Source organism: Cryptotermes secundus, unplaced genomic scaffold, assembly GCF_002891405.2.
Source record: "Cryptotermes secundus unplaced genomic scaffold, Csec_1.0 scaffold480, whole genome shotgun sequence".
Taxonomy (NCBI): Eukaryota; Metazoa; Arthropoda; class Insecta; order Blattodea; family Kalotermitidae; genus Cryptotermes; species Cryptotermes secundus.
The window spans coordinates 50,976-66,284 of NW_019732379.1; the positions used below are offsets into that span (position 1 = coordinate 50,976).

At 37.2% G+C, this 15,309-nt stretch overlaps 1 protein-coding gene across 4 annotated transcripts in view; it reads left to right on the forward strand.

Moving 5' to 3' along the window:
- The window catches only part of LOC111867573 (ATP-dependent RNA helicase DDX55), a 37,205-nt gene that overhangs the window by 16,364 nt on the left and 5,532 nt on the right, over window positions 1–15,309 (forward strand). For all 4 annotated transcript variants that reach the window (XR_002843366.2, XM_023857558.2, XM_023857560.2 and 1 more), the window contains 4 exons: window positions 1,028–1,233; window positions 8,601–8,769; window positions 12,375–12,501; window positions 12,684–12,981. Coding sequence is in view for 3 of the 4 variants with exons in the window: in XM_023857558.2 (XP_023713326.1) it covers window positions 1,028–1,233; window positions 8,601–8,769; window positions 12,375–12,501; window positions 12,684–12,981 (800 nt within the window). In the remaining variant the exon portion in view is untranslated. The remainder of the gene's footprint in view (window positions 1–1,027; window positions 1,234–8,600; window positions 8,770–12,374; window positions 12,502–12,683; window positions 12,982–15,309) is intronic.

The window sequence follows — 15,309 nt, forward strand, 5'->3', positions numbered from 1 at the left end:
GGCGGGCGCGTAAGGCTGTCAACCTGGCCGCCATCTGTGAGCTGATTGTCTAGAAAATTTGGGAACCTCAACATCTCACAACCCTATTGGCCTCCACGGCCTGTTACAGAGATACATTTGCTTTACTTTTTATCTAAATCCAGAGAAAGCCAGTCATCCTTAAAAATATGAATACAGCTTTGAATGAAATTATGTAGATGAAAAAGTAAAGATTAGAAGTTTGTTATAATCAGTGATGTAACTATCTTGTAGTACCACTGTTGCTATACTGTACAACTTGTGAGCACTGCCTGACTAATTAAGGAATTGTCAGCACTTGATTTACATGTGAAATTATTAAAACAGTTTATGCCCAAGAAATAATGATATTGATTGAATTATGAACAAGTTTTTAACATTCCTGCTGTCAAGCTTAAATCTTCTCTGAGTGTACATTCTGTAAGCTGGGAAGTTGAAGATGTTTTCCACTGGATTTTTAATTCATATAAAATATGTTGCAGTTGATTTCCTAATGTTGTCAAGGTGACAAATGACAATACATGTATACATCAGATCAGTCTGTTATTTTGTTACTGAATGGGTTTGTGATTAACAGAAGGCATAGCAGCTGGAATTGGCTCAGATGTGTCTTTATATCTACATGGAGATACAAATTTAAGAATTTAAGCAGTTTTATGTTTTGCCATCAAAATATGTACCTATTTATTGTCTAATTCCTCTGGCCCTTTGGTTTTAGATTAGAAGTCTAATTTTCTTTCAGGAGTTATTGGGATATAAAAATTGCTGAATCAGATGAATGAGCATTGCTTAATTCTACTGAGGTATCAGATCTTGCATTAAACTGATTTTAGAGATCTGTGAAGTTGTTTGAAAATTAGATCTTGATCAGTTTTTTAAAGTTTTTAGACAGTATATCACATTAAATGAAATAACCTGAAACTTAAATGCTTAAAGGGATATTTATAATTAAGAGAAGAAATTATAATATTAATATCCACAATTGAAGCTAGTTTTGCTGTCATTGCAGGTGTGTTAATTTGTACAGATGTGATGGGAAGAGGTGTGGATATTCGTGATGTTAATTGGGTAATACAGTATGACCCACCAAAATCAGCAGCAGCATTTGTTCATCGTTGTGGTCGGACAGCAAGGATTGGCAATCAGGGATCAGCACTTGTTATGCTTTTGCCCACAGAAGATGCTTATGTTGATTTTATATATCGAAATCAGAAGGTGATACTATAACTAAATGGAATTTTTCATGAAAGTAATAGTACAAATTATTCACATTAGCTTTAGAAGTATGAAGCATTAAACCCCATGACCACCCCATTACAAACAGCAAGCTCTAAATGCTCACAATATCAGGGCTTCAGACATGTAATCTACTCTTCACAGCTGAGTTAATGAAGATTGGTGGGGAGTACAGAAACACTTATATTAAGCATACTCCAAGTGTTGGACAAGTGTATGTTGTTAAACAAGTAGCAGATTCTAGTTGTATTTCAAAAGCCCTGCACATTTTAGTAGTTATTTTAAAGGGCTAATGGATTCATGTTCTCCAGAATTTGAAGCTATGAGTGGCCTTTAAGAAATATGATTTTTAAGTATACCTTAAGATATTCATACCAACTTCTGTAAAAGTGGTTATAGAAGTGTTGGTTGGGTGTTGCCTTAAAAAGTAAATTCATCTTATTAATTGTGCAGTTAATGGGAATTCCATGAAATTTCTCTTTTCTAAAGTATGACACTGAAAGCATTTAAATAAGATAAACAGTAGTTTAAAAAATTATAATATACCCTTCAGAAAAATTATTTTTAAATATATTTTTATTGTTTTAATATGACATTTTCAAAAATATGCAATATCATCTTCGTGAAGCCACCTGGAACATTTTTTGGCATGAAATGTTTAGAAGGCCACAGAGAACATCTGTAAGGGTGGAGTTGTAACTCATATCACACAAGGAGTTTTTAAATATTATTAAAGTTACATAACTTACAAAAGGACAATATTTATATTTCTTAATTTCTTTGGCAGAACAATGGGAAAACAGAAAAACCCAAACATAAAATGAGTTATTCGCTATCTGATGAAAAGGAACACACACACAAGTAAATTTGATTCTAACATCATGCATTAATAAGAAATAACATTCACAACCTATCAGAATATTAGAAAGTTCAAATAATGAACTAAACTAACTTCATGGAGCTGAGCCCTTCTTGAGAAGCGGCCAATTGTGCAGATACTCAAGAACTTCCCAGCATTTTATGGAACCTAAATAATGAGATGGTATGGATTGGATTGATCTGGCTCAGGATAGGGACCAGTGGAGGGCTCTTGTGAACACAATAATGAACCTTCAGGTTCCATAAAATGCTGGGAAATTATTGAGTAGCTACAGATTTGGCTTATTCTCAAGAAGAGCTCGGCTCCGTAAGTAAGTAAATATTACCATCATTACCATCCATATCCTGAGCCAGATCAATCAATCCCATACCGCCCCATCCTGTCTTTCATAGGTTCATCTTAATATTGTTCATGCACCTACATCTTGGTCTTCCCAGTGGTTTCTTTCCTTCCGGACTCACCAAAATCCTATATGCATTCCTCTTCTCCCCCATTCATGCTATGTGCCCTTTCCATCCAATCCTCGGCCTGATCATTCTAACTATGTTTAGTGAAGAATACAAGTTATGAAGCTCTTCATTATGCAGTTTTCCCCAACCTCCAATTTCTGCCTTTACCTTTGGCCCATATATTCTCCTCAGCACCATGTTCTCCAACCCCCTCGGTGTGTGTTCCCCCCTTAATGTCAGAGACCAAGTTTCGCACCCATACAGAACCACAGGCAAAATTATAGTTTTGTATGTTCTAATTTTTATGATTTTAGACAGCAGACAAGAAGACAGATGGCTCTGGACTGAATGGAAACAAGCGTTACCTGAATTCAATCTCCTCTTAATTTCCTCTTTAAACAACTTTTGATTTGTTACTGTCATTCCCAAATGTCTGAACTGTGCCACATTTTCAAAGCATCTGTTAGCTGTCATTATGTCATAATTTTTCCCTGCATTTTGGTAACGAGATAGCATCATATACAGGGTGGGGTGCAGAAACTTCCTTTATTTGAAGGTGAATAAAAGAAAAATTATTGCTGATAGACAAAATTTATGTTTAGCTAATGAAAGAACATACTTTAAAGTTTTAAATCATGTAGTTTTAAACAAAATATCTTGAAGGTGGTGGCCACCGTTCTCTATGCACTGATGCAACCGTTTTCTGAAGTTCACCTCTGCACGTTTCAACATGTGCACCAGAATTTGGGCTACTTCCTGCCGAATAACATTCTTCAGCTGAAGCAGGTTTGTGGGGCGATGTTTAAAAACCTCTGCCTTGAGGTATCCCCATAAAAAAATTACAGGGCATTAGATCAGGTGAGTGCGCTGCCCACGGGATGTCACCTTGAAGCGAGATGAGCCGTCCGGGGAACTTTACCCTCAAAACTGTCATCTAAGCTCGGGCTGTGTGGGCCATGGCACCATCCTGTTGGAACCAGACATTTCCTAGCTGCATTTCTTCAAGACCTGGTTCGAAAAAGATCTCAAAATCGACTGTCGAAGTGCCTTCACATTTTCTGGCGTCGTAACAGTCCATTGTCGTCCTGATGATTTTTTCACCACACTCCCGGTTGTCCTAAAGTTCTCCACCCACAAAACAATCGATTTCCGGTCGGGAACCAGACCTCTGGGCTTAATTCCAAAGTGAGTATGGAACGCACACTGCACCGCCACGTAGGAATGGTTGTTCGAAAAATAGGCTTCGACAGCAAACACACGCTGCTCACTTGTCCACCTCATGTTTCCTACTGAGGGGTATTAGACAGAAACTTCCAGGACTGCTGCGTTTGCCGAGCCTATCCCCACTTTTCTTGCGATCTCCCCTCCCTTCACAATGCGTCTTCACAAAAAGGAAGTTTCTGGGCCCCACCCTGTACTTAGTTTTCTCTGTGTTTACTTCTAAACCAACCTCCTTAATAGCATCAATTAAAGTTTGTGTGTTTTTCTCTATGGTATCTATGTTGTCACCCAGTAGATTAACATCCATCAACAAGAGACCAGCATCTGATGTGTCCCATTTAATTTTAGCCCCACCTGGCTTTCCTGACCTCCCTAATGGCGTATTCTAAAGCAGCATTGAAAAGCAGTGGGGATAAAGTATCTCACTGTTTTAGGCCATTCTGGTTAGGAAAATTATCAGACAGATATTTATGTATATGGACTTTATTATACGTTTTGTTTAAACACATTTTAATCAGCCTAACTGGTTTCATGGGTACCCCAGACTATATGAATATATTGTACAGTACTTGCCTCCTAACAGAATCATAGGCTTTCTTGAGGTGTACGAATAGCTAATGTACTGTCTCATTGTACTGCCATTTTGTGTCCAGTATCTGACGAATTCAGAAAGTGTTATCAGTAGTTGATCTGTTACATCAAAACCCACACTGATGATCCTTAATAATTTAATTTATATATGGACTTAACCTTGACAGAAGGATATTGGATAAAATTTTGTATATAATTGATAGCAGTGATATCCCATGATAATACTAGTCAGTTCTGTCACCCTTCTTATGAACTGGTGCAATAATACAAAGTATGTCCGGAAAGTAAAGATACAAGGCCATAAAATATTTATAAAGCTTTTTTTTATTGATTTATAGCAATTTTACAACACCTATATTTACTTTTCAACATAGTCTTCATGGATCACAATGCACTTAGTGAGCCTGGGAACGAGTTCTTTTATTGCAGCGTTGTAGAAATCGCCTGCCTGCTCTCTTAGCCATGGAGAACATTTCTTGACACTTATGGACATTGTTGATGAAGTTCGTCTATCAGGATGAATGTTTTCATCAGGTTTTTTGGATGATTTCATCAGTGACAATGGTTGGCCTTCCACTCTTTATTTCATCATGAAAATCTCTTCTTCCCGCTTCAAATTCACAACACCATTTTGCCACGTTATGCCTGTTCATAACATCTTCACAGTAAACAGAAACAAGTTGGCGATGAATTTCAGCAGCAGCAGCAGTGTCTCCTTTTGTGTGAAGAAATCGAATTACTGCATGAACCTCACATTTGGTGGGATTTTGAATCCCACAGCCATTTTAAACGCACACTGTGAACACAACATTGCTGTGACTGACTGGTGAACTCAGCCCTGTCATACGGTTCCTATCTCACATGCAGCACTGCCATTTTTTGAGTGGGGGGGTGGGATCACTTGTATTTTTACTGGGTTTGCATCTTTACTTTTCGGATATCCCTCGTAGACTTCTTCCATTGATTCGACAGTTCTTCATTATTCCAAGTATAGTTAATTAACGTGTGGATCTCAGAACATAATATTTCAATTCCTGCTTGACTGAGTTCTGCCAAATTTCATCACTAGCTGGAGATTTATACTTTTCCAACTTTGCAATAGCAATTTCAGCCTCAAAAGGACCAGGATCAGTTACTTGTGGCTCAGTTGTATGTATTTCTATCTGTCTAACATCACTGATCCTATGTACATTCAGTAACTGAGAGAAATAGTTCTTCCACATATTAAGAAGTGTTGTGGGAATCTGCAAGCACATCACCATTCTCTTCCTTCACTGAGTTACTTCTAGGTCTGTTACCCCTCATAATTTATTTATTCTCCTATATTGGTCTCTAATCTTGTTCTTACTGTTTGTGACAAGCTCATCAATTTTATCTTTCATATAATCCCTCTTTTTATTCCTGAAATGCCTGAAGGCTTAATGTGTTATGTTGTTCAGATTATCCCCATTTATTTTTCTTGAATCCTGTAACCACAGCAGTTTGGCTTGTTTCGTTTGATCTGATAATATTGAGCATTGTTTGTCAATAACCCAGCCCCTCTTTGACTGAAATTTTGATATTCTCTTTAATAGTTTCCCAAGCTCAGTTAATGTCTACATCAGTATCTAAGTTTTCCAGAAATGCTGTGAAATAGTTCTCTGAAGCCTGATCATTTAAACCACTCAGTGTTTCTTTAGAAGTTAAATTCCAGCTGAACTATTGACCTAATTACAGTGGGAAAATTGCAAAGTATTCTCTGTGAAAAGAATAAAAAATTGATAGTGAAAATTTGACAATATTAATTGAAATTTAAAACTTTGACAGAAATTTCACATAAGTACCCATATATTTATGTGAAGAATTATGCAGAGCCCTAAGAATATTTTTTACTTCATTTGTAATCACTCATTTAGATCCACAGTGATTATTTTGTTGAACTTGCACCTAATATTTTGCCTTCGTCCTTTTTCCATTTCTTCATACTCATCCCATACATGTTGCATTTCTCTGATGGTACTGTCTGTGGTACCTGTTAACCATTAATATAATGCTGGTGTCTTATGCAGGTTGTGAGAATAAAACTATCTGCATAGCATGACTTCCTCTTTCTTCTACATGACCTGTCATGATTGCCTCACATGATTTTTAAACTTTTATTTAATACTTTAAAAGTCAGAACTTTTAAAACAGATCAATTATGTGTAAATGTTTGATATTAGTTCTGATACCATGTAATGTACCTGAAATCAGTTCTAAGCACTCATTATAAAACATCATTGAGCATTCACAGACGGAACAAATCTGGCTTTTATATCATGTTTTGGAACTTGCTTGTCCATATTATATTGATATTGGAATATTTCTGAAGCCACCACCCTTGTCTCTGCTTGAGTGGAAGCAAGGACATCAGAAATATGGAATTGTATATTGTACTCGCAAAGCAAAGTCAGTAGTTTAAGGAATACAGAACTAGATAAGTTGTATGCTAGCATGGCAGTAATGGTAAAGCAAATCTAAGTAATACTGTCTTACATATTCATTGGTAGTCTATGGGTATGTGAGTTTTGAGGTATGCCATAGGTTGCAGGTATTTATTTTTCCAGAAATCATTGAATTTCCGTTATTTTTTTTTACAGTTTTTCATTTATGAATAAAAGATGAATCCCCCTTTTTCAGTTGAAAATAAGTAAAAATACTGCATCTTAACACTTTGCGGACCGGTGGCATATTTTTATGCCCAGCACTTTTAAACGTGGCGGACCAGTGGCATATTATTATGACTTTAGGACACGTTATGTTGAAACACACTATACCTTGCACTGGTGCCAGGCAGACGCATGACTGGTGGGTGATAGACCTCTTGAACGTTTGCTTCGTACTCAGTAACATGACCCAACTGTTTTCCTTTCTCACTCCAAAAGAAAATGCCTTTGTTCATCTTCCAGCTGCATGCACCAGGCAGGAAGTTACTAGTGCAAAATGGATCAAGGTCGGAAGAGGTTGAGGTCCAAGCTTTTTCCCGTAGAACAAGAAATATCTGACTTCTTCTCCGATGAGCTATCTGATGTCCCTTGTGAGTCTGCTAGTGATAGCGACTCACAATCTGATAGTGTGTGTGGCAGGGACAAACAAAAAATTGTGGCCACAGACAGTGAAAGTGACAGTAGCTCTGACGAAAGTGCGGGTAACAACATTGTGGGGAGAGCCACATGGAGAAAAGTAGACAAAACGCCAGTTTTGGGACAGTTTACTGGAAATCCAGGGGTGAAGCAAATTCCATTGGACCCAACACAAGTGTGTGAAGTAGCAGAACTGTTTTTTGGAGATAGGGATGCTCGTGTTGTGAATATGATTTCCACAATTTACAATTTGAGCATGGTTGATGTTCAAAGGAGACATGGACAAGTAAAGAAGCCTATTTGTATTTCTGAGTATGATATGTTTATGAAGGGAGTTGATAGAGCTGATCAATACTTGGCCTATTATTCTCTTCCTAGGAAAATAATAAAGTGGACAAAGAAAGTTGCCTTGTGGCTTATAAATTGTGCCATTTTCAATTCACACAGACACAGTCTTAGTACAACCGGGGCCGTCTACTCCCACCCCACGCAGGCCTCATTTTGACCCCCCTGGGCAACTCTCGGGTGATATGCGGAAACGTACCCTCGTGAAAATTGTGAAGAGTGAACATGCCAAGGGGAAGCAGCCTTCTAGGCAATGCCATGTTTGCACAGTACACAACAAAAGTAGTATGACTGCCTACATGTGCAAGTTCTATGTAATGCCGCTTCACAAAGGGGAATGTTTCCAGAAATATCACATTCTTAAGCACTTCTAGGAGCATTGATAGGTGTTCTCCAAAAATTTTAGTTCATAAAATTAATTAGGAGATTTTATATTAATTTTTAAAGTGAACAGTGTACAAGTTAGGGTAGTAGGTTTAAAAATGTCGGTCCCCAGGGTGATTTAAATATTTAAATTGCCGGTCCGCAAAGTGTTAAAGTTTAATAAATATGGTACAATTGATGAGATAGGCGACATCGCCCAAGTTTAGCCACATACTTTATTAAAGTACTGAACTTCCTTATTGTGATGCTACAACCTGTAATGAAAATGGTAGTGTCACCTTTCATGCAGTAAATACTGATTTATGGTAAGCATATCATATTGTTTTATGTAAACACACTGTTACCCTAGGAACATACAATTTCTTTTTTATACAGGTGCATCTGGTAGAAATGGAAACTCCATTGCCTGCAGCTGATACCTTATCATGTGTTCGATCTATACAGCTAAAGGATCGTGCAGTTATGGACAAAGCTCTACGAGCATTTACATCTCATATTCATGCATATTCTAGATACGAGTGTAATGTTATTCTCAGGCTTAAAGGTAAAACATGATTTTAACATCAAAATCAATTTCTTATATTTATAAACTACTGTAGTGTGATTTATTACCACATATTTGGTACTTGGGTCATTCAAAAATGACTGAGGTAAAGGTCATTATTTGGAAATACTTGGAGGAATTTTGTAGCTGATGTTGGTAATCTGTAGAATATGTGAAGCTGCACAGAATGCCAAAAGATGGCAGTGCACAATTCAGGCAGCACCACATAACTGGCAGTTGTTCCAAATAGTGCTGAGTCATGTGTGGACACGATGGAAGGTAATTATCAGGGACAATGAATGGGGTGTTTTTCATGGAAAGAAGGCGTTCCTGCAGGTGACATTCACCATCAGCTAACAGCAGTTTGCAAAGATGCTGCCCTAAGCCATGCAACTGTGTTTCGATGGATTCAGAACTTAAGGATGGGAATGAAAGTGCAGAGAAGCAAGTAAGCACCGGATGTCCGAGAACATTACACACTTTGGACATGATCCAACGAATTTCTGATCTGATCATGCGAAACAGGCATGTGACTGTAGAGCAATTGCAAACAGAGACAGTTTTGTGTCTAGCGACATTTCACTTGTCTATTCAAGACAATTGAAAATAAGGAAGCTGTGTTCACAGTGGGTTCCCCACGACTTGACTCAGCAACAGAAGCAGGCCTGGATTGACATCTGCAAACCACTGCTTACACTTAATGACCCTGATCCAGCCAAATTTTTTGCTCAACTGGTGGCTGGTGATGAGTTCTGATTCAGCTATGCAATACCTCAGAATAACAACAGTCCATGCATTGGTGACATTATGACAGTCCTCCTTCAAGAAAAGCCCGACCAGTGCTGACATGCGGAAAACAATTGTCATCATTATTTTGGGGCATGCACAATGAATCCTGCTCATCGACTGTCTTCCTCAGGGCGTGACAGTGAACGGCAACATCTACTGTGACATTGTGACCTGTCCTTGCCACAGAATTCAGCAGCAGAGGAAGGCAAGTGGGCAAAGAAAGTGTTCCTTGTTGTGCGATAGTGCTTTCCCACATTTGTCCAAACAGACAAGGGCTCAACTGGTTGACCTTGTGTACACAGTGCTCCCACATCCTCCCTACTCTCCAGATTTAGACCCCTCAGATTACACTCTCTTCACTTGCCTTTAAGAGGCAAGACATTCCCCGATGTAGATGCCCTGCAAGGGGCTGTCCACCATTGGTGTCGCACTATGCCAAAAGACTGGTTCCAGGAAGCCATCATAAAGCTTCCACAATGATGGCATTGATGCATAGTACAGACTATGTCAACCATTCCTGAAACTACCACAATTTCACTATGCATTGTATTTTAATGAGGTTAGTCTCAGTCATTTTTGAATGGTCTAAAAATTGTATATACACAGTGGAAGATGTTTTATGCTTTCCAGCATTATAAAGTATCTAGTTTGCAGAAAGTTAGAGATTCAGAAACTTACTTCTGCAGGCAAGTTGACAGTCGTTGATGGCAAGTATAAAATGTATAAACTACTGTATCTGCCTCCACATAATTTATGTACCCCTGCTGTTGGACATGAAAGTTGGGGAAAAATTAAATGTTATATTTTTACCTTCGTTTTTTAATGAAAATGTTAGTTAAATATATATGATTATAAGTAATTAATCATGTAACTTGTGTGTACTACCAGACCCTGATTTAAATATTACTAGATTAAGGCTTGCAAAGTAACACACTACTGTTTATGTGTGCTGAACTCAGAAGAGTGAGCACAAGAATCCACTGATGCCGATGGACATGAACCTGAGCATAAATGCTCAGGGCAGAATGGAATTTGGAATGGCCAAGAAGAATGCACTGTTGAATAGATCATGGTCACTGGCTTGAATATGGTTTTCGCAGGTGACATGTGCTACATGTGCTGGAGATGTATCAGTGTAAGGGACTGTCTTGTTATGATTGAAATGAATGTTGGTTTCTCAATCACTTTTTACATTTTGTTTGATGTAAATCAGGTCATTAATTCATCTCGTTTGCTTTACCCAACATGGGAGGAATCATATCTTTTTCTTTCAAAAAGAAAACATGTAGCATGCGGCAAGACATTTCACACCACACCTGTGCATGTTTTAATAAAAGTGCAGATGATTTGAAATGACTAAGAGAAATAGTTATTTGTTAACTCAGTTAACACAATTAATTTGTTATTAAAATTCAGTATTGTCTCAATGCATTAAAACAAAAGCATTCTGGGATAAATATATCCCGTATATCTTGATAACTGTAGTCACTGATTTAGAGTATATAGAATGTCTGTAACCCCACCAATGGTATCTCCACCTTACTGTGGTGGTGAGGTTTGAGAGCTCCTGAGACCCTGGGAACTATGCCCACGGTAGCATAGCTACTGGTAGGGCAACCCATGCCGGACAGGTCAAGGGGTAGGAGCCAGACAGAGGGATACCCTGGTCCTCCAGGTTGGGGGTTGGGCGTGAGGCTAACGACCTCACACTGTAAAAACTAAATTGTTCAGAAATCCGAGGAAGGCCAGGGCTCACAAAGGGCTGTCGTGCCAGTGATGATGATGATGATGATGATGATGATGAATGTCTGTAAATTTGAGCCTGTAGACTTCATGCAATTTCTTATTGAACACTGAGATGGAAATGTCCAGTGATAAAATTTCATTCACTCCATAATTTATGTAGGAAATGCAACTGTTGGAAAAAAACGTATTATGTTGCCACATTGCATTCAAGTTTAATTGTGTTTTCTGCAAAAATTACTTGTTAAAAATCCCATAAAGGTAAGTTTTGGTCTCAGTATTCATCAAGGAATTGCACAATGAAATCCATAGCCTAACTCAAATTTTGGTGTAAAGATGAGCATAAATAAAGTAAAAAGTGAAGCTATCCCTGTACCAGGCCGTGAAGGCCCATAGGGTTGTGAAACGTTGAGGGTCCTACGCTATCTAGACAGTCGGCTCAAAGATGGCGGTAAGGTTGTCAATCTTACGCGCCAGCCGCACTTTACTCCCCAGGAAAATTATTTAATTAATTCCTGGTACTCATTTCTGTTAGAGGCTGAGTAAACCCCAGGGCCTAGTGCGGCTGGAAGGATTAGGTCAACTGAAGAAAATCCAATGACCTATTCGGGACTTGAACCCGCGACCTGAGTAAATACATTGTGCTACATTACTATGGCCAGTGGCCATTATGAACAATCCTCAATTAATAGCAACTCATCAAACAGTTAACCAACATGTCAGGCTAATAATTTAGAATTGGATTGTACTGTCTGTTAATATGAATAGGACTGTGCTTATGTACTGTGCAAATAGAAGTGCTTACACTGTATCGTTTCACAAGAGAAATCAAATTCATCATATATGACACTTGGGATTATCATTTACACCTTATAATTCATTCCACTATTGCATCTTACCTCACCAAAACTAACTACATGGAACTGAGGCTATCTTCAGAAGTGAATAGTTGCTCAATCAATCAGTATATTCATGGCATCCTATAGAACCATATTCACAAGAACTCATCACAGGTCCTTATCCTGAGTCAGTTGAATTCGTTACAGAGTAACTTAACAGTATTTATTTTGCAGACTTGAACTTTGGGACATTAGCTACAGGATTTGGACTTTTAAAATTACCCAAAATGCCTGAATTGCAAGGTAAAGATGTTTCTGATTTTGAAGAAGTGCACATAGATTTCAACAGTATACCATACATGTAAGTTTTTATATTTCATAACAGATTGTTTGAAAGAGCTTGGTTAAATGTCTGTATTAGAACACCATGAATCTGATCATTTTATGAACATCATTTATTCAACTTTGTTGGCTGTCAATTCTCTTTTCTTAGTTCTGGGCCTTTTAGGCTGCAAGTAATATAGAAAATTTTAAACTTATTAGGGATCGCCAGCGGGAACGGATTCGTCAAGAGAAGCTGAAGATTTACAAGAAGACAGGAATATGGCCAAAGTCAGATCAGAAAAGTAAGCGGAGATCTTGCAGACAAACAGAACCATGGTCCCTAAGCAAACAACACAGAATGGAACGTAAGAGTAAAAGAGACAGGCGAAAAATTAAAAAACAGCAGCAGCAAGATTCAGGGAGGAGCAAATGCAAACGAAAAAGGAACCTGTGTCAGGAAGATATAGATGAACTTGCCAAGGATATTGCACTTATAAAGAAACTGAAGCGAAGGAAGGTGAGAATGGTGAATTATAATTCTTAGTTTGAGCAAAAGCATTATAAAATTTGCATACATAATTTTTGGTTCCACTCTTTTTAGTGGAAATATATGGAGAAAATAACTCTGTTATGTGTAAGCATGATGGGTAAATTACATTTGAGGAACTGTTGAGCTAATAACATGTATTTAAAATTTGATCATGGATCACAAGGATTGTACTGTTTTTACCAATATTCAGTAAGGAAAAAAAGGCTGTTAAACTGCTTTATTGCTTTTAGCTTCTGAAGTAATGCACAAGTATACACTATACAGGTGAACCCTAGTAAGAAGTTTTCAAGAGAACCAAGCAGTCAGAATATTTTGGGTGGAAAGATGTCTTAAAGGGTAATTTGGATTTGAGGCTCTTACATATGTGGCCATGAAGAATTGTGTCTTCTGGGATGTAACATCATGTAGTTTAGTGAAAGTCATCTGATGTTTCAGAGCAACATATAGCCTTCATTTTCAGGGTTGAAGAGTAAGCTAAGCTTGCTGCCTGCTTCATCTTGGTTTCTTGCATGGCTTGCTCTTCAACCCTATAGATTGTCAGTTGACAGTCTCTGGACTGCATGGCATTATATCCCAGAAGACAACTCATTGTCTTGAACGTTAAACTCAATAACAAAATCATTTTAAAATATTCATAATACATATTAATAGGTAAATACATTAATAATATAACAGATAGAAGTACAAATTACATAGCCAGTGGAAGCCAAACTGCTTATAACTACATCATATAAATGAGCATAATTCTTTAACAAATTAGTCTGCCTGGAGAGAAGAGAAATATTGAAGACAAATGGATAAAATGTTAATATCATGACATTAAAATGATGCTTGTGTGGGAATTTTTTAACATGGGAACATAGGTCTTGCTAGTGGTTTATTTCCTTCAGTTTTTTTATGTTAAAAAACTGCATGCACAATTTCTTTATTAAAATCAATCACAACACAACAATATCAAGGTCAAGGCCAAGATTGGCTCGGCTGCATGTTTCAGCTATTAAAGCCATCATCAGGCAAATACATGATTAAGATATTCACACCACTGAACTGCAGTGCTGATAAAACTGGATACATGATAATATTATATTATAAAATGCTTGGCATAAAAGTACAAAGAACTAGACTATATAAAAATGAGAGTCATACTGTAAAACAGGGTTAAGACTCTTTGAATGATGTTTTATATCATCAAGTCAGTTGTTGGTTGTTGCAATTTTTTTATATTTCCGTGAACATAATGATATATTCTAGATTTTGTGTACATGTAATAAAATGCTTTGGAGGCCCATGGTATGGATGTAGTATATTATTGACGTTAATTGTTCAGCCAGTGCCTCATCTTACAGTTTTGTCCATTCTGTAGGGAATATAAACTGAGTTGCAGTTTATATTACGTCCGCATGAATATAAAACAATTTCAACAACCAACAAATGACTCGATGATATAAAACATCATTCGAAGAGTCTTAACCTTGTTTTACCCTATGACTTTCGTTTTTGTATGGTCTAGTTCTTTGTACTTTTATGCCAAGCATTTTATAATGTAATATTATCATGTATCCAATTTTACCAGTACTGCAATTCAGTGGTGTGAATATACATACATACATACATATTTATTTCGTTCCAGAGATCTACAGTTGGCAGTGCTGCCTTGAGATATAGAACATGTCAATAAAAAGTACATTCAAAATGATAAATTGTTAAAAATTAAATATCCAAGACATTTAAAAAGGCCACATATAATTGTAGTACATTAACAGTTGTAGAACACAAACAAGTAACACATCAAACCAAATCACAGACACGACACCGAAACAAACAACGTCAAAAATCAGGTGCCATTCACAACAATTATAAACAAAAACAGACAGATAATATTATATTCTAGATGTGACAAATAATAGGCGCAATCTTTATCTATAGGAAGCACAATCATTCCTTGATTTCCATTCATAATGCTCATGTAAGGAATAAAAAGAGCCCACCTGCAAAAATTTTTTTAGGGAATATTTGAATTTCTTAATGTCCTCTGACAAGCTTTTAATTCTACATGGCAAGTTGTTAAATATCCTAATCCCACTATAAAACACTCCCTTTTGCACTTTAGTCAGTTTACAGGTTGGATAATGTAAATCTAAACCCCGTCTAGTGTGCATGCCATGAATATCTGAATTTGTTACAAACTTGTCCATATTCTTAACCACAAAAACAGATATTGAGAAAATATATTGTGAACAGAATGGAAGAATGTTTAATGCTTTGAAAATTGGTCGACAAGAGTCCCTGTTACCC